General features: G+C 38.0%; 1 protein-coding gene across 1 annotated transcript; it reads right to left on the minus strand.

The window, feature by feature from the left end:
* Positions 1-531: 531 nt before the first annotated feature.
* Positions 532-22,986, minus strand: LOC138741384 (uncharacterized). Its single transcript, XM_069895383.1, has 6 exons — positions 22,860-22,986; positions 12,662-12,736; positions 11,692-11,836; positions 10,648-10,696; positions 8,253-8,331; positions 532-1,600 (listed from the first exon to the last, which is right to left on the minus strand). The coding sequence occupies exons 3-6, from the start codon at positions 11,799-11,801 to the stop codon at positions 1,191-1,193; spliced, it is 648 nt and encodes a 215-aa protein (XP_069751484.1). The 5' UTR covers positions 11,802-11,836; positions 12,662-12,736; positions 22,860-22,986; the 3' UTR covers positions 532-1,190.
* Between the last annotated feature and the right edge of the window lie 1,277 nt (positions 22,987-24,263).

Consider the following 24,263-nt stretch of genomic DNA (forward strand, 5'->3'; position numbering starts at 1 on the left):
CAGATTCATCAGCGAAAGAAAAACTGTAGGTGATAATCGGGAGAAAACTTCCCCCTGCCTGTATTTCAACTGATGTGATGTGGTCTGAAATCAGTGTTGAGGATTCCCAATGTTACTCTTTCCCACACGAAGACAGTTATGCTATGTTCTCTGGTGGTTCTGTTCTGGCACTGGAATTGTTGCCCAGGGGAATGCCGGATAGCCCATCCAACAGAAGCCCAAAATCGAGGAACTGTTCATTTCCAACAGTTATCAGACTCTTGAACCTCCTCTTAGTACACTGATTATGGACTGCTCTCACAGCACATAAAGATCACTTGCTCTGTTGCAAGTCATTTTTTTGCACTAGCATTATTGAATATTTCTATCTACCTTTATTTATTGAGACATACGGCATGGTAACAGGCTATTTCGCCTGCAGAAAACCCACACAGACATGGTGAGAATGTACTGACTCCTTACAGACAGCGTGGGATTTGAACCCTGGTTTAGTCCCAATCGTTGGTGCTATAAATGCGCCAAACGTGCTGTCCTTTTTGTTTTTATTGTTTCAATTCATTTACTTTTATAGTTTTTTTTTCCTTTACGAATACCTGTTCAACTGCAGTCAATAAAATTTTCACTGCATATGGACATTGTACAATGTGTATAATGAACCCATCATCATTAATATTATTTTCTCTGCATTACAGAACAACTTGATGACTTGGTTGGCATTTTAGTAAGCATATTACATGGGTGGGTCTGATGTCACATGCATGTAAGATTGGCAGATTTCCTGTCTTGATTAGCGGACAAGGAGTTTTGCAATAACTTACCAATGGTGACTACAAATTTACAACTGTTTCTCTTTTATATAAAAAAAAAATCACATTAATAATCAATTTGCAATTCTACGTTTGCCATTGTGGGATTGAACTGATTTGAATTGAACTGTTGGTCCAAACTTCATAGATTACCAGTCAATTAATTTAACCATCGCAGACTTCAATATATAACTGCAGTCTTTCATCATTACAAGGCCAAAATCCCCATGTAATTGAAAAAGCACAGCAGTTGTGCAGGAGGGAATAGCTGCTGGGACTGGGCAGTATATCTGGCCTTGGAGGGGAACTTGAAGTAATCTTACTTCCCATGAGCCTGCCAGCAGATGTATTCTTTTCAGAAAGTTTTTTTTTTACCTGATATCTTTACATCTGAGTTGGACCTTCATCGTCCAAGTGCTTGTCTGGGACTGGTGGAGGCTCCTCCGTGTCCTCTTCTTCTCCAACTTCATGTTGTCCTTCAATCTGTAGTTGGCACTCTTTCTTTCTCAGTTTGACTACTTTTGCATAAATTTGTGTCTGTGCTTGTTCATTGGTAGACCCAAATTCATCCTTCCAGCTTGGTTCTGATGAGGGCACTTTGTCACATTGGGTTGTATAATCTGCCTTCTGTTCACGTTGGCTACCCTCGTTTGATTTCGAATCATTCACAAGGACGTCTCTCACATCTTCATACAAATTATCGTCTGCATCAATCACCGCTGGTTTCATTGACTGAATAATTTGGTTTCTTTGGACAACTTGCAATTCATCGATCACTGTTACCATCTGATGGTCTGTGGGATGAAAGTCACTAGTCATTCACGAGATGAAGATAAGTCATTTTGATGACATTTCTTTCCTGAGTTTTGTTTTCACCACTTACAGTTTAAGTTTGAAATTAACTATTTCAATACTGCACACAGATAAGATACAGTATCATTTATTTGATTTAAAGAATAAGTTTGAGAAGATAAATTACACTGGAAAATTAAGTTTTTGCCTCCTGAACACCTGTATTTTATGGATTTTGGGTGGCTGATCATGAAAATCACTTTAGAATTTACCTATTTCATACTGTCTTTTTTTTCCAAGATGTAACTTTTTTTGTGATTTCCTGTCATATTTTAATTCTGCTTCAAGCATACAAAACCATGAAGTGCAATATGTCATTGAAAATTTATTTTCTGCATTCGCACTTGGACTTCTTCCCTGCTGATCTTGGTGCAGTCAGTGATGAATGTGGTGAAAGCAGTATTAAGGCATCTGGAATCCATCAAAGCTGGCCAACAATTGTTGGACAGTGACGTGAGGGGCATCAGATGCTGAGTACAAAAGAAAATCAGCGGCAAAACATTTTTAGGTCGTTATGCAATTAAACATGCTAATTTCAATAAAAGTTATTTTGATGTTTCTCCAACTTCCTACATGACAGCAAATCTGAAATTATATTGGTATTCAGCTTGAAGTTGTCTATCATAATCCTCTTATTTTCTCAGGAAGCAAACCTTATGAAAAATTTGTTGTCTAGTGTTATTTTTCCCTTAAATCAAATGTTCTATCAGGAAGTGTAACCACATGGTGGAATCAAAGATACACATTTTAAATTTAAATACTTGTAAAGTCCAGGAAAGATTGAATAACATTGGAACTATTTACACTGCAACAAATTAGGATAATTTTTAAAACTATGATTGTTTTTTATCTCGCAGATGTAAAGAAACTGTCACCACTTGCGAGACCAGAATTTTTAAAAAAAATCATCAAATAAAGAAGTTTGAAGAAATGGCATCAAAATTACAGGGACAAGTATGTGGAATCCACATCAAAGTGGGTGATCAAATCAAATCCCAGATTTTCATAATGAGATTTAAGTGAGGAGGCAGGGGAACAGAATGTGACAAAAGTTTTAGGTGAAAATTGAAACTTTAACTCTGCTTCTCTCTCCACAGGTACTGTCAAACTTAGCATTAGTCACCGTGTGTGTGAGCCGAGTGTGGAACACAGAGGAAATTTCAGCCAACCCAATACACACGACTCTGTGGACAATGAAGGATGATCACTGATGTATCCTTTCAAGTATCCTTTCATAGACTATGAATGCCCAAACTCATTGTTGCACTCATTCATTGGTGAACAGAAACCATGTGGTTCACCACTACCCACCAAGCACTACCTGCCAAAGGGGAACAAGTAGGTCAGATACTCAAAGAATTTTGTGGTCCCATTCCAAATTGGTTTTTGCACACGAGGTAGCAGGAGGAGCCATATTTCAGACAAGAATCTCACCATTCATTCAGAAAAGCAGAAGAGAGATCATGGTTCAATTTATAAATAGGGATGCTCTTCTATTCTATGACAATATATATTCTTTAACCAACAGATTATTTTATTATTTATGCTTTGCTGACTGCAGAAATAGTTTTAAATGACACACAAACAAATCATTTCATTGGATGTAAATGCTTCGGGAGATACTGAGGTTGTGTAAGTTTTTTTTTAATTGCAAGGTTTTTTTTAAACTATAGTCAGCAGAGGGAGCTCCAACTGAAGATTAAAGCAAAAGCAGTCTTGGTTCACGAAAGAGATTGTACAAGTCAAGTACGCCTTATCTGAAATGCTTGGGATCAGACGTTTTTTCGGATTTTGGAACAATGGAACTAAACAGCACAGTAGCATCAGCAGGATTACCCGTTTCAGTGGTTAAACGGCAACAACAAATAACAGCAGGCTTTTTTAGCACCAACATGATGCCACAAGTGGAAAATTCACATGAAATAATGTTTAGTACTTACCAAAAAAAACGATCTCTGCTTACAAAAGACCACCACCTCCCCACCGCTGGTCCCTGACACTTCCCCACCCTCGCCACCGGTCTCCGACACCTCCCCATCACTGCCGCCAGTTCCTGACACCTTCCCACCGCCAGTCTCGCTGCCTCCCCACTGCCGCCACCAATCCCGACACCTCCCCAATGCCGCCGCCGGTAGTCCCTGACACCTCCCCCCCCTCCACCTCCATAGTCCCTGACTATGGTCCCCGCTCCTGCCCAGGAGACCGAGGCGACTTCTTTGTGGATGGCGGATCTTGAGAATGGAGACGTCGTCACCGACTCTGGCTGCAGTCAATGCTGAAGTTTTAAACCCAGCTCTGTTTGGCATCCTCCCGGCCAGAAGCAAAGATTTTTTTCAAACTGTTATTGTAATCAAACAGGTGCCACCAGAGTGTCAGAGCCCCATATGGGCAAGTCAGGTGTTCAATTTTTTTCAACTTTTGACATCATGTCAGCGCTAAAAATAATTTGGTTTTTGGATTTTTTCAGTTTTCAAAGTTTTGGCTAGAGGTACTCAACCTGTATTTATAACTATCTGATACACACTTTTTTTGTCCACTGCAGTGCAATACTTTTATTTAAAAAAAATACAAAAACGTGTGCCCATTGTAGTCTCCTCTAAATTGGAGAGACTGGGCATAGACTGGGAGGTTACTTCATTGAATGTCTGTCTGCTGTAATGGGGGATCTCTCAGTGGCAACCCGTTTCAATTTCCTGCCACATTCCCAAGCCAACATATTTGTTTATGGTCTCATGCACTGTCAGACTGAGACCATCACAAATTGAGGAATAACATCTCTTATTCTCTCTGGGGACTCTCCAATCTGATGGCATCAACAATGACTTCCCCAGTTTTCAATAGCAGGCCCACAACCCCAGCCTCTCTTGCTCCTATCCCTAAGTCACCTTTCCTCCACTGCATTTACTGAGCTACCCCCCCCCCCACCCCAACCAATCAATTCTCAGCTTTTCTCTCCTGTCATCCTATCTATGTCCACCTATGTCCTCTTGGCTGTTGGCCTATGGCCTATGCTCTTCCCCAGTCCCTTCTTTCCTCCTCCCCCCATCTTTGTATACAGCCACCTGCCTGCATTTTGATGAATGGCTCAAGCCCAAAACATTAGTTGAATATCTTTACTTCTTGCATCTCAGCCATTTGGCTAAGATCAAGTGTAGACCATCTACAGTGAGCTGATCAACTGGATCTATGAGAAGCTGTAGCATCAAGAAGGAGGAGGAAGACAACTGAGTGGAAGAGTTCATCTGGTTTGAGCTGGCCTGCTGATGCAGGGATAGATCCATGCTGACTGGGGGACCAATCCAACGCCCTTTCCAGCAGTAAGGCCACCTCCACCAGTATCACGAGGTCGGCTGTCGCAGCAAACTCCTCGGGAGGACAAAGAATGCACAACACTGACAGGGTGGAAGTGACGGATCTGAGCGAAGGTTTCCCATTTTCCTGTCACCTCATCATCTGAAGGGTCTTGATGGAATGCTGCAAATTTGAGGCGAAGAACATCTACTGCCTCCAGGACATGACAGGTAACAGTCACTTTGACATGACCTTCAAGACGATGAAGGGATAGTAGGGGTTGCTCTGGGACTACTAGAAGGGGAACATGGCTTAACTTTCCACTCTTCAAATGAAGAAGGATCAAGTGATAATGGTGCATAGGTTATCTGAATGGTCAGGTGAAGCTATTGTCACACATTTGGTCTGGGCACCTTGCTGCGGGGAAGCAACTTTGTGATCACTGAGGTTAAGGGTTAAGAGTCTCCTCATGCTGGCTCTAACATACTGACACACCCCACTCTGTGTGATCAATGTGCATGCCTTGCTTTTGAAGAGCAAGAGGAGGGCCATCTTCCAGCAGCTCCCACCTTTGCTGGCAATGTCTAGGCGGGTCATTCTGGTTGGTGACTTCAACTGCATCATTGATGTAGCAGAATGATCCAGCAGTGTTGACACCAGACTGTACAGCTCCTCCAGATTCCTGATAGAGATGGTAAAGGATGCAAAGCTGTGCAATGCCTTCAGCAACCTTGCAGGTGGAGCACAGCCGCAGCCCACCTGATCAAGATTGGATGGCTCAGTTAGACTTCCTCCATGTCAAAGGCTGTTCATGGTCAGAACCACTAATGTTATGCCGGTGTTATTCTCTGTCCACTGCTTCCATTGCATCTCCAGGAGGGCCAGAAAGTGAACAGGAGAACATGGATGCTGAATGTGAAGTTGCTGACCCCAGAGAACATAGAGGAACTAAAGAAGGAGTACACTGGATGGAGAACTGCAAAACCTTTCTGACTCCCCAGTGGGAAGTGACCAAGGAGAACATCAAGAGGTTCTTTATCCTCAAAGGTGATGAAACTAAGACACAAGCAGAGGGAAAGAAAAAAAAAAGTAAAACACAAAAATCTGCAGACACCATGGTTGAAGTAAAAACACAAAGCTGGAGCAACTCACCAGGTCAAACAGTGTGCTGTATACAGCAAAGATAAAGATATATAACTAACGTTTTGGGCTTGAGCCCTTCATCAAGGTATGGAAAAATGTCAGCGAGCATCCTGTGACAAATGCGCTATGATTAATCTTAGGTTTAATATTAAAAACTATATATACACACACACACACACACACACACACACACACACACACACACACACACACACACACACACACACACACACACACACACACACACACACATCAGTAAAGGTACGTTTTGGGTGGAGAGAGCTCATTTACATTCTACACACGCACTTCATTATCAACAAATACATTTGGATTTTAAACACCATTGACCACAAAAGCCAGTCTGAAAACTGAAGAGTCTGCTGTTACATGGCAAGGAGAAGAGCTGAAAGATTTTTTAAGATGGTTCTTGAGATAAGTGGAACAATGGATTGTTTGCTTCAGTATACAAGAAGCCATTTTGTTAGTAAATTTCAGACAGCCTGGAAACAGGAGAGAAACAAAGCAAAGTTAATTTCTTTGACTTTGTTAGTAAATGGACAAAGATGCTTTTAGCATATGAGTCGAGACATTATGAACTTCAGAAATGATGTCATATACCTTGTGACATGAGAGATTTGCAAGAAATACATTACAAAATGAGAGACAGAGGCCTTTTTGAGACTGCATTGGGCGCCATGGTGAACTTGAAGAAGAGCAAGTCAATGCTCTTCAGTAACTGGTCTGGCTGGACCACCATTCCCTTCATAGTCACATCTGGCTACCTGAAGGTGTTGGGGATATAGTTGGAGGGGCCGAAGTGTGCATCCAGAATTGATTACAGTGGATCGCAAAGATCAAATTGTTTCTGTGGATGCGGCGCTCCCCTTCAATAACAGGGAAGATCCTGGTAATCAGGTGTGAGGTGCTTTCAGTATTGCTGTACGTGTCTCAGGCATGGCCCATCCCCACACCTTTGCCCTGGTGCTCACTAGACCAGACATTCTGTTCATATGGAGATCCAAGATGGAAAGGCTTTGAATGGTCTCCACGTACAAGTCACCAGACAATAGAAGCAAGGGCATAAGCAAAGTGACCCTCTTGCTGATTACCACCTTTGTGTGTGGCTGCATGTGGCTGTGGGTGGAATCAAAGTACATGCCACTATGTACTGAGGTTCTACCTGTCCCAGGTGTTGCAAAGGTTGGGCCTAGCCCCATTGCCGCACACCACCTATCATTCGTAGAAAAGCTTTTGCAGGCAAAAACTTTTGACCACAAGGCCATCAGGCAGTGGTCAGCACAGAACATCTTGCAGACACCGAGAGATGAGGACTCGATGGACATGATGGGGTGGTTTCAAGAGCAGACCTTTCAGATCATCTGGCGGGATGCCTCATCCCCAGTGCTCATAAACAACATCAGAACTTGGTCTGGTTGGCAATGAGAAAAACCCTCCCAGTCAGATCCTTCCTGTATAACCAGAACATCACCCACCATGCATGTTGTTCTTGAGATGACTGTGGTGGAGTGGAAACAGATGTCCACCTCTTTGCAGAATGCACATTTGCGAAGATTATGTGGAGAAGGATGCAAGAGTCCTTGTCACGGTTCATTCCCAGCAACAGCATGACAGAGGACACTCAATTACGGGCTGTTCCAGAACTACCAGAAGACCAAACTCAAGGAAAGACGCACTTTGCTCTGTCCAAAACCTGTCGGTCTTTCAGCACACAGAGATGTTTGTGTGGAATGCTGCCAATTGGCACAATCCAGGCTGCAGGAGTACTTGCAGAGGAATGCACTGAGGCTCGATGCAGCCAACGTGAGGGGACAAACCACAGACTAGAGTCCTTCCATTACAGGGCATTGTAGGCTTGAGACTGAGGGGGAGGCTCTTAAACAACAGGGGGGGGGGAGGGAGTATCAGCAAAGGTGTGAATAGAAATGAATGGATTATGAAACAATAGGCAAGAAGAGGCTTTGAACAGTTTCCCCTTTGCAAATACTTAATTGTGAATAAAGTCTATTATTGGTTAAAAAAAATCTTTGCCTCCTGTGGACACTGCAGGACATGCTGAGTTTCTCTAGCACTTTGGGACCCATACAAATGGGTCTCAATTAATAGGAGGTCTCAGTTCTCTGGATAGTGACCATTACATACCAGCTATCCTTGGAAACATTCCATTTTCATTTGTAGTGTCTGGATCATTCTTGAGTTTAACAGAATGAGTGTGATTTTCCTGCAGCGTACAAAGAACAGAGAAGGTTTGATAGTTATTTTGAATTTTGTTTAATCGGTGATTAACAATGAAGTGTCCCAAGGACCATTCTGATTTACTCTTCACAAGGTCAGAACTATCAATCTCACTTTCAAAAAGAATCCAACAACTTTTTGACAGTTCCAAACACTGTTTCCTGAGTTATCGATTAATCTTGCCCTTAATCATCTTAAATAATCCTCTGTGGCAATGATCCTGATCACCCTCAACTACAATATTCAAAAACATTCTAATATGAAAGTTAATCAAACTGCTTGAAATAGCCTTAGTCATTTGCAACATACGATTGTATAGGTACTGTACATTCAGTTTTAGTTGTTACTCAGTGTGTAACACTCTGACCCAGAGTTGTGGCTCAGCGTGTAATTGGGAGACTGTGCTATCTGAATCTGCAAACCATTCAGCATGTTGATGGGAGTTCATTTCTGAGGTGAAGTTGCACTGCACACAATTGAGCACAAAATCCAGGTTTACATTCTAGCAGAGATATGTAACCACAAAATATAGATGATCTGTTTATTAATATAGCATGGAAACAGACCCTTTGCCCCTCCAGACCACACTCCACAGCAAGCAGCTTTTTAAAAAAAAACACAAATCCTCCATTAAACACATATTATTCTTCCCAGTGAAAACACAATGCTGGAGAAACTCAGCAGGTTAAACAGAGTACAGTAAAACCCCTGTTATCTGGAATTCAAGCAACCAGCAAAAAAAATTGCAGAAAATAAATAGATAAAAAATGCAGAAGTTTAACGTCGGTGCGTCTCAATGTTAAATTACCATTCACTCAACACACAACCGAAAAATTCACTTATCTGGCATCCAGGGGTTTTACTGTACTTTATGTAGTAAAAAAAATTCATAACTAACGATTAAGGCTGTGTATCTTTATCTTTCCTACATAAAGTACACGGTTTGACCTGGTGAGTTTTTCCAGCATTGTGTCTTTACTTTGATCACGGTGCCTGCAGGCTTCAGTGATTTACTCCTATCATTCTTCCCACATTCCCATCAATTGCCCTCAGATTCTACCATTCATGTCCACAGAGAAGGGTAATTTAAAGCAGCCAAATTAGCATCAACCTGCAGGTCTTTGGCATGTGGGAGAATTTGGGATTATCCAACGGAAACCTACACAGTCACAGGGAAAACGTGTGCAAACATCAAACCGACTGTACAGTACAGGCACTTCAGCCCTCGATGCTGTGCCGACCCATATATTCCTTAAAAAAAGTACTAAGCCCTCTCTCCCCGTAACCCTTTATTTTTCTTCTGTTCATATGCCCTTCTAAGAGTCTCTTAAATGCCCCTAATGTTTCAGTCTCCACCACCATCCCTGGTGAGGAATTCCAGGCACATACAACTCTGTGTAAAAAAAAAAAAAATGTATCCCTGATGTCTCCCCTAAACTTTCCTCCCTTCACTTTGTATACATGTCCTCTGGTGTTTGCTATACCTCTCTGAGAAATGGGCACTGGCTGTCCACCCTATCTATGGCTCTCATAATCTTGTAGAGCTTCATCGTCTCCTCTCATCCTTCTACACTCCAAAGTAAAAAATCCCAGCTCTGCTAACCTTACCTCATAAGACATTTTCCAATCCGGGTAACATCCTTGTAAATCTCTATACCCTCTCCATAAGCATCCACATCCTTCCTATAATGAGGTGACCAGAAGTGAACACAATACTCTAAGTGTGATCTCATCAGAGATTTGTAGAGTTGTATCCAAAGTCAGGACAGAACCTATGGCCCCTGGAGCTGTGAGACAGCAGCTCCGCTGTGCTTCCCCAATTTAGTGGAAACCAAAGGGAATCCCTCTTCTCTGTTGAGGGGCATGCATTTTTCTTACTCGGTTTTATCTGTCCCCTCAGGTAACCAGTTTGACAGCAGTATTTAGAGGAGAGCAGTTCTTCCTGGTATCCAGCTTACTATTACTTGGATCATCTGTCTTTCATGGATAAATATCTCCTTGCTGTTGGAGTGCTTGTTGTGTGCAAAACTGTCTGCCACTGTTGCAACAGTAACTCAACTTCAGTAGGAATATTATTGACTGCTAAGCATGTTTAGTTACCATAATGTTTCCAAAAATGTGATACAAATGCAAGCTCTCTCTCAAAGCTACCCATCAACATGCTGAATGGCCTGAGATTCATATAGCACAGAAAAAGGCCAGTCAGCCTATCGAGTCTGTGCTGTCCACCAAACACCCAGTTACTCTAACCCTACACTAATCCAGCTTTATTCTCCCCATCCAAGACATGAATCTTACTTACCATAAACACTTTGAGCTGCCTGTCGTGGCTTCTCACTCTTTCAGAAAACCTGGCATGCAGCAAAGGATGACAATGGAGAAAGAAAATAAATCAGGACTGGGTTAATGAGATTGTGCCCATGGGTTACCACCACTCCTCCTCCTCTCCCCCACCCCAAAGAAAACCAGAACCAATCCAACCTGTTCTTCAAATTCCTAGGGTGGAGGTTTAACTTTGGCCGTGTGCATTACACATGCAATTCAGTAGTGGATGTGCTTTTGACATTTGGTTCTACTGACTTAAAAGCAAATGAATTCTGGGAGCAGAATACAGTGTGCATATACTCCCATTATTGCATGTTTAGTTTACTTGTCAGTGGATGTATCTCTGCTTTCCCTTGAATTAGGGCAGTGGTTATCAACCTTTTTTATCCCCCCCACTCACACACCACTGTAATTAATTCCTCAATAACTGCAGAGCACCCATGGCATTCTATGCCATAGGTGGTTAGTAAGGGATTACTTAAGGTGCTATGTGAGTGGGGGGAAAAGTTGAGAACCACTGAATTGGACAGAACAGCCTAGGAACTTGGAACTCATCAAAGTCACTGCTGCTAGTCAACACTTGTTCCCACACTCCAACAATGGATTATACTTCCATGTCCTGCATTAGTTGTAAAATGCTCCAATGCATAAATTCAAGACTATATTGAAACCCTCACTTCAAGTTAGCAAACTATGAATTGCCCAGTTGAGCAGGATGCCAAATTCATATAAATATAGAGTTCTAAGCAATATTTGCCCTCTGTCAGCATCTCAATAATGAAAACATAAGCTAATCTTTGTCACGTTGTGGTTTATGGCATTTTGCTATTCACTAATTGACTTATATTTTTTCATGTCATAGGAGTGACAAACTTCAGAAAATATATCACTGGGATGACTTTTGCAATTAAACAGGCAACTTTGAAAAATGACTAATATTTGTCTTACAGTCCACATACACACAGATACACACAAAAAAAATTACAAGATGTAATTGTCCCCGAAACCTCCAATATATTACCTCCTGCAAAACACACAGATGGTCATGACCAGGATGAGAAGCAAAGGGAAAACAATTGACACAGCCAGGAATAACTGAGGAAATTGCAACACCTTGGCTGCAAACATCATACTCTCAGGCTCCAGTGGTGCACAATCACGCAGTTCTGAGAAAATAAAAACATTGGTTCTATGAGGTATAATTCCAAGTGAACAAATGTAATGATTTCACTATCTCAGGGGTGTCAAACTCAAATTCACAGATGGCCAAAATTAAAAACTTGGACTAAATCGTGGGCCAAACTAAATATTTATTGAAAATTTTCAACAACATCTGCATGTTTTCTCTTCTTTCAATATATGTAATGTTAAACTTTTTCTTATTAAAATAAATGTTTAATAATAGTTTTGATTAAACTCTTTCCAGAAGAAGCATTAACAAATGAGAAATAAAATATTCAATAAATAATATTTCTCTATAGCCTTTAAGCTCCTTTTAAATGTATTTTTTTTCACAAGCCAACAAGTCAAAAAAAATAACAACTTGCTTCAATGACAAACAGGTTTGTCTTTTAAAATGAAGAACATATAGTCTGCCTCCCAGCTGTCTTGAAAGGTCCTGTTTTCTGCCTTTCGTTTGGCCATTTTTCGTAAGGAATTTATTACATGTGAGTTGGGCGACAGGTCGCAGGTGCTAATGAAAGTAAAGAGAGGAGGTGGGGGTGATTAGCGGGCTGACGGGCCGGCGCCAATGTATTTGCAAAGCATTCTGAGATTTGTAGTATTAGCTGTGCATGCACTATACTAGCGCGGCGGCCAGCGGGCCAACTCTAATACATATTTGATATGATCTTGCGGGCCAAATACAATTATATCACGGGCCAAATTTGGCCCGGGGGCCTGAGTTTGACATGTGTGCACTATCTCAACAACTCTCACAACCAAATGTCAAGGATTACTTGGCCAGACTCTAAACTCGACCAGCCACTTACCTGCAATGACAAAACTAAGTGTCTGTCCTTGTGGCAAATATCTTGTCCTTTGACACCTCACACCTTTTTCAATATCTAAAAGGTAGAATAAGTCAAGAATGCAAGGACAAACAAACACTTTTCTAGATAGGTACAGATGCAATTTAGGAACATGCAGTCCATTCGATTCACAGCTTCTCCACCTGAAATAGTCACTGCTTGTTACTTGGGTGAAATGGCTGATGTTCAGCGAAGACTCCTTTTAATTATAGAAGTGTCTTCATTTTACATAACTGTGAATCATGCGAATAGAGATGCAATCACTTTCTCAAATATTCCAGGTGCCTTTCAAGTATCCCATATTTAGAATTCTATGAACAATTATACCGAACTGAAAACGAAGGGAAAGAAGGGAAAATAGATTAATTTTTGACTAAAATTGAACTACCAAAACTACAAATAGAGGAACAAAATAAATTAACAGAACCATTTGGAACAGTAGAAATACAAGAGATAATAAAAAAAATTACCATATAATAAGACACCAGGAGAGGATGGATTTCCAATAGAATTCTACAAAACATTTAAAGACTTATTAATTCCGCCCCTCCTGGATGTAATCAACCAGATTGATGAAACACAAAGCTTACCAGACTCATGTAAAACAGCAATAATTACAGTAATACTAAAACAAGGGAAAGATCCACTCTCACCAGCGTCATATAGACCAATATCTTTACTAAACACAGATTATAAGATAATAGCTAAACTATTAGCAAACAGATTAGCAGAGCAGGTACTGAAAATGGTAAATTTAGACCAAACTTTTATCAAAAAAAGACGCACAACAGACAATATTTGTAAATTTATTAACTTAATTCAAGCAGTAGAAGGAAATAAAGCACCTGCAGTAGCAGTTGCTTTAGACGCAGAGAAGGCCTTCGACAGAGTAGAATGGAATTATTTGTTCAAAGTATTGCAAAAATTCAGTTTACCGGAGAAGTATATTAATTGGATTAAAGCATTATATAAGGGACCGTTAGCGAAAGTGACAGTAAATGGACATGTATCAAAGCAATTTAACTTAAGCAGGTCAACGCGGCAGGGATGCCCACTATCACCTTTATTGTTTGCGTTAGCTATAGAACCACTAGCAGAATTGATAAGAATAGATAATAATATAAAAGAAATAAAAATAAAAGACAAGGAATATAAAATCAGTCTATTTGCGGATGATGTTATAGTGTACTTAACAGAACCAGAACTATCAATAAAAGAATTATATAAGAAATTGAAGGAATATGGAGAAGTGTCGGGTTACAAGATAAACGTAAATAAAAGTGAAGCAATGCCTATGAATAATGCGGATTTCTCAAAATTTAAGAAGGAATCTCCATTTAGATGGCAAATGCAGGCAATAAGATATCTAGGTGTACAAATAAACAAAAATCTCGGCCAATTATATAAACTCAATTATTATCCACTAATGAAAAAATTACAGGACGATTTAGAGCATTGGAAAGATTTACCACTAACACTAATAGGAAGGATAAACTGTATTAAAATGAACATTTTTCCAAGGATATTATACTTATTTCAGGCATTGCCAATGCAACTGACAGAAAAATTCTTCAAAGAGTTAAAGAAAATAATAAGGAAATTTTTATGGAGAGGGGGGAAACCGAGGATAGCACTAGATAAATTAACAGAATGGTATAAACAAGGAGGCTTACAATTGCCAAACTTTAAAAATTATTATAGAGCCACACAATTAAGATACCTATCAGATTTTTATCAAACAAGGGAAAAACCAGACTGGACGAGATTAGAATTAGATAAAATAGGGGAAAAGATACCTGAACACATATTACATAAATGGGATGAAAAATTGGTACAACATAGAACTTCTCCAGTATTACATTATCTCCTCAATATTTGGAAGAAGATTCATGTAGAAAGAAATAAAACAAATTATCAATTACCAAAACTAATATTGACGCAAAATAAGTTACTCCCTTTTACAATAGATAACCTTTCCTTTAGAGAATGGGAAAAAAAAGGATTAAAAGAATAGAAAATTGTTTTTCAGGAAGTAGATTCTTATCCTTTGAACAAATGAGAGATAAGTACAATATAACTGGAGATACAGCGCTGGCATATTACCAATTGAGATCCTACTTGAAGGATAAATTAGGAAGCAGTTTGAGTTTACCAGAGGAAAGTAACCTTGAATATGTGATTACAGATACAATGTTAATCAAAAGATTTATAACAAATATGTATATTAAACTGCAAGAAAAGGAGAATGAGGAAACAAATGGTAAAACTAAACAAAAATGGGAACAAGATTTAAATATAAAGATAAAAAAGGAAACATGGGAGAAATTATGTTCTGGAACGATGAGAAATACAATAAATACGAGGCTACGTATGATACAATATAACTGGTTACACAGACTATACATTACACCTCAAAAGTTAAATAAATGGGACCCAACAGTATCTGATAGATGTTTTCGATGTAAAAAAGAAATGGGAACAACAATTCATGCAATCTGGACATGTGAGAAAGTAGAAAAATTTTGGGAAGATCTCAATCAGATATTAAATAAAATAACAGAAAACAATATACCAAAGAATCCAGAGATCTTTCTCCTAAGTAACATAAAAAACAAAGAATTTGGAATTGATTTGGAGGATGCACAAAAAAGATTTGTTAAGATAGCTCTAGCCGTAGCAAAAAAATGTATTATGTCAACCTGGAAATTGGAAGATAATCTGAAAATACAACAATGGTATATAGAAATGAATAAATGTATTCCATTAGAAAAAATTACATATAGTTTAAGAAATAATATTGAAATATTCGAACAAATATGGGAGCCTTACATTAAATACAATAGCGAAAACCTACTGGACACAATCATTACCTAAGTTGATGGAAGGAGAAGGAAAGAAAAGAATGGTCTCAGTAGAATTTCTGGTGTATTTTTGTTGAATGACAACATTGTCTGACTGGTTTAATGTAACCTAGATTGTATGCCTAAAATGGATGGGAGGGGGGGGGGTGGGGGGTGGCTTGGGAGGAGGGAGGGGGGGGGAGAAAAAGTCACTGTATATGTGTGAAAAAGAAAAAGTGTGTATCATGGCTAATGTGATTTATGGTGTGAAAAATAAAAAATTTAAAAAAACAGTATCCCATATTTAATCTTTTGTAACTGCACAAGTATAATGAAATTATTCAGTTGATTGTTCAGTTTTCTTGTCACATTGTACCAGGTACTGTAAGAAAGGTTCTGATTGGGGGGGGGGGGGTGGAAAAGGAAAAAAAAAAAATCACACGGGAGGTGGTATACTTTTCCAGCAATGAGAAACAGACAAAAGCGAGCCAGTGTCATTCAGCATGAATGACTTTCGTCTCCTACAGTATGTAACATGAACCATTTCAAAAGTCAACTCAGTGCAATCCAAATTCAGCTGCCATTTAACAAGCAGTGAACACATTTTGGAACACGTGAGTAGAATGAAATTCATTAGTTCTGCACTCTGTCCCTTCCTTGTTCCGTTTTCAAGTCTGAAACAGTTTCTCAGTTAAGTCAACAAAAAAAAAAAATGAAATATCCAACTTCACTCATGTTTAAATAATGTCCATGGACTTTCCAGGCCACTGCATGAAACTGGGCATTTTCAAATTCAGACAGATAGGATACAACATTTTTTGCACAAATTTCAGCAAGAGACTTATTGAAGAGCATTTTTTGTTTGTTTGCCAGGATTAATCTCTTTCTAGAATAGACAGGAACCCAAAGGTCTCTGCAATTTATGTCCAAATGCCAGGTGCATATGCTTCTGACCAGCTCCACAAATGACTTCTGAGTGTAAAATAGGATCAGATGATTTTTTCAAAACTCAAAATAGACATAATGACCCCAGTAAAATTATTAATCAATTGCCCATCAGTTTACCTTTAAACTGGCGTAAAGGAAAGTTTCTTATAAACAAGAATTAAGATGAAAGATAAACTGGTTTTGTGCTGAATCATTTAATTCTCTCCTTTTTCTACATATAATTTGTATTAAACATATCCAGTCCATTATTCCACTGCTTGGTTTAGCTTCTATTCTCTTTTTTTCTGTCCTCGAAAATCTTCATTGATTGATTTTTTTTCCAGTTTTGAAGGTTGCCCAAAACACAAATGAGTTATTGTATTCAAATAGGCAATCCAATGAGAATGCATCAGTCAATAATCCAATCAGACAGTAGGATGCCTTTATACAACCTTATGTTTGTGCCACCATTTATTTAAAGCTGCCTCTGCTTCTGGAGGTTATTGGTGTTTGATAGGACCCATTATTCTTCTTGTGTGAATTTGAATATTGAAGATAATTTACTGATGGGAAGGGGAGAAGATCAATGGACCCTTGCCCACCCAGCTCTACTTTTCATTGTGCAACCATTCCCCAAACTGACTAGCATCTAGTGCTGAATGACCAGAAGTTAAATCTTGTGAAGTATCAAATCATTACCTTTGGAGCATTTCCTCGAACATACTCCGAGGTCAATAGTGCTACTCTTATTCTAGTTGAATTCTCATAACGACCCAGATGGTTTATAATATTGGCATAATATTTGACTCCAAGATGAATATCAAACCACATTTGTCCCATCATTAAGGCCACTGATATCTATCTCTATAATTGTATCACCCTAACTTTGCATCCCTCATCCCTCATGCTGAGATGCCTGTCCATGCCCTTCTTAACATTGGAGACAATTGTTTCAATTCATCTCTGGCTGCTCTCCTTCATTCTATCTGTAAACTTGAGGTCCTCTGAAATCCTCAAGCCCTTGTCCTAGCTCGTAAACATTCAGATGTTTCTCTTTTACTCACTAACTGTACTCAATGCTGCAATTTTAAAAATCTTCACCCTTTTCCAAGCACTCTGTAGGATCAACTTTTCCCAACTTAAAAGTCTTAGCCAGGGTAAGATACTGCTTGATCAAGCCTGCCCCATATTTGTGGTCTTTCAGTCCTTCAAAACTGGATACTTCAACTGGATTCCTACATTCATGCCACCAGAAATTGGCACTGCAATGTCTGTCCCGACCAAGAACCTACCAGAACATGTGTTGACACTCAGGTCTCATATCATTGGTAAGCAATGGATTGCAGAGGCTTGTTGCTGTTTAGGGAAAGAAGAGTTAATATCCACCCTATATCTATTCTTGAGCAAGTTACGTGGATGACTTCTGTTCTTTCTCTGTTGATAAACTTACCTTACTAACTCTGGAGCTGTTGATATTTGGAGATTTCTTCACCTGACAGATAAAGAGTTTTCCTTTTTTTCTCATGTATACCATTCATACTCGAGAATTGATCACTTTTTTATTGATTCACGTTTTATTCCACTTGTAACTGCTTGTAAGTATGACATTATAGCCATTTTGGATCACTCTCCATTACAACTCTCTCTTAAATTCAAAGACTCTGTTTCTACTATTAAGCACTGGCGTTTTGATGTTACATTATTGCAAGATTTAGACTTTGTTAAATTTATGAAAGAACAAATTAACTTTTTCTTTTCAACAAATTACACTACGGAAATTTCTTATGGAATATTGTGGGATACATTCAAGGCTTATATTCGTGGTCAAATTATTTCTTACTCAGTAGCTTTGAAGAAATGCATCAAAAACAAGATTCATCTATTGGTTGAGAAGATTAAAGACATTGATAAGAAATATGTGACTGATCCTACTGAAGAACTTTACAAACAAAGAATTGAACTGCAGATGGAATATAATTTGTTACTTACATCTTCCATTGAAAACCAGCTAATTAGATCTAAATCTGATTTTTATGTGCATAGTGAGAAATCGGGTAAACTGTTGGCTAATCATCTGAAGAATATTTCAGCTAGACGCCAAATTGTGGAGATTCGCAAACAGAATGGAGAACTGACTGTTAACCAGGAAGAGATAAATCAATCTTTCCAAAATTTTTTATACATCCTTATATAGTACAGAATCCCCTCAAGACCTTAGTAATATGTTTAATTTTTTAGAACATTTGAAACTCCCAAAAGTATTACCTCAAGATAACTTAGAATTAAGTAAACCCATTACAGATTCGGAGATCAATAATACTATTTTCTCACTGAACTCGGGGAAAGCACCAGGTCCCGATGGATATTCTGTGGAATTTTATAAAGCTTTTTCTTCTACTCTCTCTCCCTGGCTGATTAAGATGTTTGATGAATTTATCACATTGGGTAAACTACCACAATCATTTTACAGAGCTACGATTTCTCTAATCTTGAAAAAAAATAAAGACCCAACCGAATGTTCTTCTTATAGACCTATTTCTTTGTTGAATGTTGATTCTAAGATCTTCTCTAAAATTCTAGCGACAAGGCTAGAGAAGATATTACCATATATTATCTCTGAAGACCAGACTGGATTCATTAAAAATCGTTATTCCTCCTTTAATATTAGAAGATTGATGAATATTATTTACACTCCTTCACATAAGTCTTCAGAATGTGTTATTTCACTAGATGCTGAGAAGGCCTTCGATAGAGTAGAATGGCCTTATTTATTTACAGTTCTTGAAAAATTTAATTTTAGTCCGATATTTATATCTTGGATTAAACTTCTTTATAATTCCCCAGTTGCCTCGGTTTTTACTAATACCCAAAGATTGCCATATTTTCGATTATTTCGGGGCACCAGGCAAGGGTGCCCCCTTAGCCCTTTATTATTTAACTTAGCTTTAGAACCTTTGGCAATTGCTATCAGAGAAGCACCCAATATTACTGGTATTATTCGTTGCAGGGATATTCATAAAGTATCACTATATGCAGATGATTTATTGTTATATATTTCCAATCCTGAAAATTCTATTCCTGCCGTTTTATCTTTATTAGCCCAATTTAGTAATTTTTCGGGATATAAACTGAACTTAAATAAAAGTGAATTATTCCCTTTTAATGGATGGGTTCCTATTTATGATAGTTTACCTTTTAAAATAGCTAGAGACCATTTTATATATTTAGGGATTAAGATTACTAAAAAACATAAAGATTTGTTTAGGACTAATTTTTTCCCTCTATTGGACCTGATCGGCAGTTTACTTACCAATTGGTCACCATTATCCCTATCCATGATAGGCCGAATTAATGCTATTAAGATGATGATCTTACCTAAATTTTTATATATATTCCAAGCTATACCTATTTTTGTTCCTAAATCTTTTTTTGATAAGGTCGATTCTAAATTGTCCTCGTATATCTGGCAAAACAAGAATCCTAGATTGGGGAAAAAATATTTACAGAAATCTAAACTAGAGGGAGGGTTGGCATTACCCAACTTTAGAATTTATTACTGGGCAATTAATATTAGTTACTTAAGGTATTGGTTGAATTATTCAGAATTATCTCTAAATCCCCATTGGGTAAATTTAGAAATTAAACCGATACAAAATTTTTCAATTAGCTCTATTTTGGGAGCTGCTCTCCCTTTTACTCTTACTAAATTATATAAACAAATTGATAATCCAATGGCTAAACATACACTACGTATATGGTTTCAATTCCGGAGATTTTTTGGCCTAAGTCATTTTATCTTGGAAACTCCTATTGTACTAAATTTCCTTTTTCATCCCTCTCTAATTGATCAAGCTTATTTACTCTGGAAAGTTAAAGGTATAACATGCTTTTCGGATTTATTCTTGGATAACTCTTTCATGTCATTTGAACAATTATCCATGAAATATGATTTACCTCGATCTCATTTCTTTCGATATTTGCAGATTAGGAGTTTCTTAGTTTCGACTTTACCCTCTTTTCCCAATCAGGAGACTACGACAGTTTTAGAGGATATACTATATTCAAAATTCCCTCCAAAAGGTGTGATATCTAAATTATATAATATAATTACAAAAATAAATTCTGGGACTTTTGAAAAGTTTAAAAATGATTGGGAAAGTGAACTCAACCTTCATATTTCTAATGAAAATTGGAATAAAATTCTGCGACTGGTAAACTCTTCTTCTCTATGTGCAAAACATTCACTAATACAGTTTAAAGTTGTTCATAGAGCTCATATGTCTAAAGATAAACTCCATCGTTTTTATTCTCATATCGATCCTATATGTGATAAATGTCAATTGGAAATAGCTTCCCTTACACATATGTTTTGGTCCTGTCCCTCTTTACAGAATTATTGGAAGGAAATTTTTTCCATTATATCTACTGTTTTGAATATTGATTTACAACCACATCCCATTACTGCAATTTTTGGATTACCTATGATAGATTTGACTTATTTATCTCTTCCTGCAGATCGTATGATTGCTTTTCTTACACTAATGGCTAGAAGATCTATACTATTGAATTGGAAAGAGGTTAATCCTCCCACTGTTTTCCAATGGTTTACCCAAACTATACTATGTTTAAGTTTAGAGAAAATTAGAAACTCTGTCTATGAATCCCCTTCTAAGTTTGAGTTAACCTGGCGACCATTTATTCAATATTTTCATTTGTGGTGAGTTGATCTGGCTCTGTTTTCTTTCTATGATTATGTATGATAATTGGGCTGTAAGATGAGATCGGAGTGATCGGCGTGGTTTAGCTATATCTGTAGGTTTTTTTTAAGTTTTTTTTAAAGTTTTTTTTAATTCAGATTTGTTTTTTCTTCTTTTTTGGGGTTTTTTTTTCTCTTTTTTCATATATTGTTATTAATTATATCTTTTTTTTAGAGATAGTTCACACCCTAAACTGATCTAAAAATTTTATTTTTATGATATATTTTTATTCTGTAATATTATTGTTTAATATCTCTGTATTAATTCATTACTTACTATGTATTTTTTATATCTCTTTGAACTGTATGTGTTTATAAATTATAATAATAATAAAAAGATTGAAAAAGAAAGAAAAGATAAACTTAAAAAGCCTAACAGTTAGATACAAAATCCAGTCCTTTTATTATTTTATGTGCCTTTTCTGAAATCTGTAATTCCTTTATGCTCTAGATCCAGGCCAGAATCTAGTCCAGGATTGTTCATTTGTTGTGAACTATTTTACTTGCAGTGAGATTGCATAAAGAGCAGTAAAACCAGGAAGCAGTTAATCTTTTTTTATTGGTGGTTTTAATTAATGGGAAAATATTGTTTAGGATACCTATTGAATAATTAACATCCACTCTAATAGCCAGAAAACAATATGGAATATCATTTCAACTGCTGGATGCAACAGTATATCAATGTTCCAATGTGCTTCAGTAAAACAGTTTTTGTTCATGCACATCTGCTTCGCAAGGAATTGAGTTTGGGTTGTCATTGTAGATATAGCTACTCATTAGAATTTTCAAAGCTGAATCAAAGTTCTGGATGGAGTAACTCATGAGAAGTTAATAAAATTCAGTTTCCACAATTTGAGGGTTAACTTAAGACATTACTGTTTAGCTTCAGTGCTAACCTTTTGATGAGGCAACACTCCCTCAGTTATTAATCACTTAGCAAAACATCACTGTCTCAATTCTGAAATCTTGAAGATACAGCACCCTCCACTTGGCCAGTCCTCCCCTCGTAATGTACCTATTCATTTAAACACTTGATTCATTCACACAATGAGTAAACATTAAATATCATAATCAGTGGCTGGTAGCTATGGCACAAGCCTTTGTGCAGGATCAAGCTTTAAAATCAGTGAATTTTGATTTTTGAAGTTAAATTGACTCCTGTAGTCCATACAATATCAAAGCGTCAACACAGTCTGAAGACTGCAGTTTCAAGTACTGGGTCTGAGACTAACACTCCAGTGCAGTACCGAGGGAGCAGGCAATATTTCAGATAAGACCCAGACTTTGGACTTTCCATCTCATGTCAGAAAGACTTTTGGACATAGCTTTTTAAAAAAAATCCTGTGTCCTGGTTTTAAAAAAAATTTAAAAAAACATTTTAAAACTGACTACATAACAAAATAAAGCAAGAAAGTTATCTCTAGTACCTGAGCTAATATTTATCTTTCAATTGACTGATCATCTTGTGGTTCTGGGATTTTGTTATGACCAACTTGTTTTTCTTACATTACTCCAGTTCATTGGTTGTAAAAACGCTGTGCGAATGCAAGCTTTTCTTTCGTTTCATCCTTTCACAGAGACAACAATTGACCTTTTGTTCTGTGTACAGAAATTACTTAATTTTGCTTTAACTCACCTTTATTTTTGTGAGCCACTGGGACTCCACTCTGCACAGTAGTCTGCTTGTCCTTTGCCAATTCAATCCACAGACGAGCAACGACCCAAATGCAGAATAAGCAGGTTAAGTATTGGATGGAGGAGGAACCTCAAACTCGATACCATTTCGCACACCTTTGATTAAACATTCAAAGGTAAGAGAAGTTCACAGTGACAAGAATAGTGGTTTACTTCTCATATCTTTTCAAACTTGAAAGAACCAGTAATAAAACATCTCTGTGGGAGTCAATAAGGAACAAGGAAAAGGAACTTTTTGCTGCTATTTATAGATAGATAATCTCAGGTGCCAGAATATATTAACCCACAAAAGGTGGGGCTTGACTACGCATAATGATAGTGAAAAAAATCTAAACTGGACAATTCATTCCTCAGCTAAGACTTCACTTGACTGGTCAATAACTCAAATCCAATAAAATGGATTTGAAAATAAACACTCACGGCTGAGATTTGATAAGAAAAGATTACTTTGGCATTTGTTTAATTTTAATTTCCTTTATAGTTGTATAATTATTGATTGCTGTTATACAGGAGAACACATCCTGCCACTCAATGTGAAAATGCCTATTTCGTAGCTTCAGAACATAAGAACTAAGAGCAGGAAAAGGCTATTTGGCTCGTCAAGCCCGCTCCGCCATTCAATGAGATCATGGCTGATCTGATGATAGTCTCATTTCCACCCTCTTGCCTTTTCCCCCCCATCCCTTAATTCCCCTACTATGCAAAAATCTATTCAATTTTGTTTGCTGAGGTGGCCTCCACTGCTTCAATGGGCAGTGGATTCCATAGATTCACCACCCTTTGGGAAAAGCAGTTCTTCCTCATTTCCACCCTACACCTAAAACCCTGAATCCTGAGGCTGTGCACCCTAGTTCTCGTCTCACCTACCAGTGGAAAAAAAAACGTACCCCCCCTCTATCTTATCTATTCCTTTAATAATTTTATGTTTTAACTCCATCCACTTGCCTTCGTCCTGTAACCCTGAGTATCCGCAGCCTCACCTTGCCTGCAGACGATTGTGGGGAAAAGGTTTCTGAATTTATTGCTTGTTTATTGCAAAAGAAGTTCACCACAGGAGTATGGAGGGTAGAGCATTGGAGAGGTTATATTTAGACTTCAATGTATAATATTGCTCTTATTATTTAATGAAGGATGTTAATACATTGAAACCAGTTCAAGGGTTTACTAGATTTGACTTTCCAAGTCAAATGGGTAGCCACGGATACCTGCCTGCATACCCCCAGCTATGTCTGCCTTTTTGTTGGCCATGTGGAGCAATCCATGCTACAAGCCTACACAGGCAAAGGCCCCTGAACTCTTTCTCCGCTACATTAATGACTACTTTGGTGCTACCTCATGCACCCAT

The sequence above is a fragment of the Narcine bancroftii genome, chromosome 8, assembly GCF_036971445.1.
Source record: "Narcine bancroftii isolate sNarBan1 chromosome 8, sNarBan1.hap1, whole genome shotgun sequence".
Taxonomy (NCBI): Eukaryota; Metazoa; Chordata; class Chondrichthyes; order Torpediniformes; family Narcinidae; genus Narcine; species Narcine bancroftii.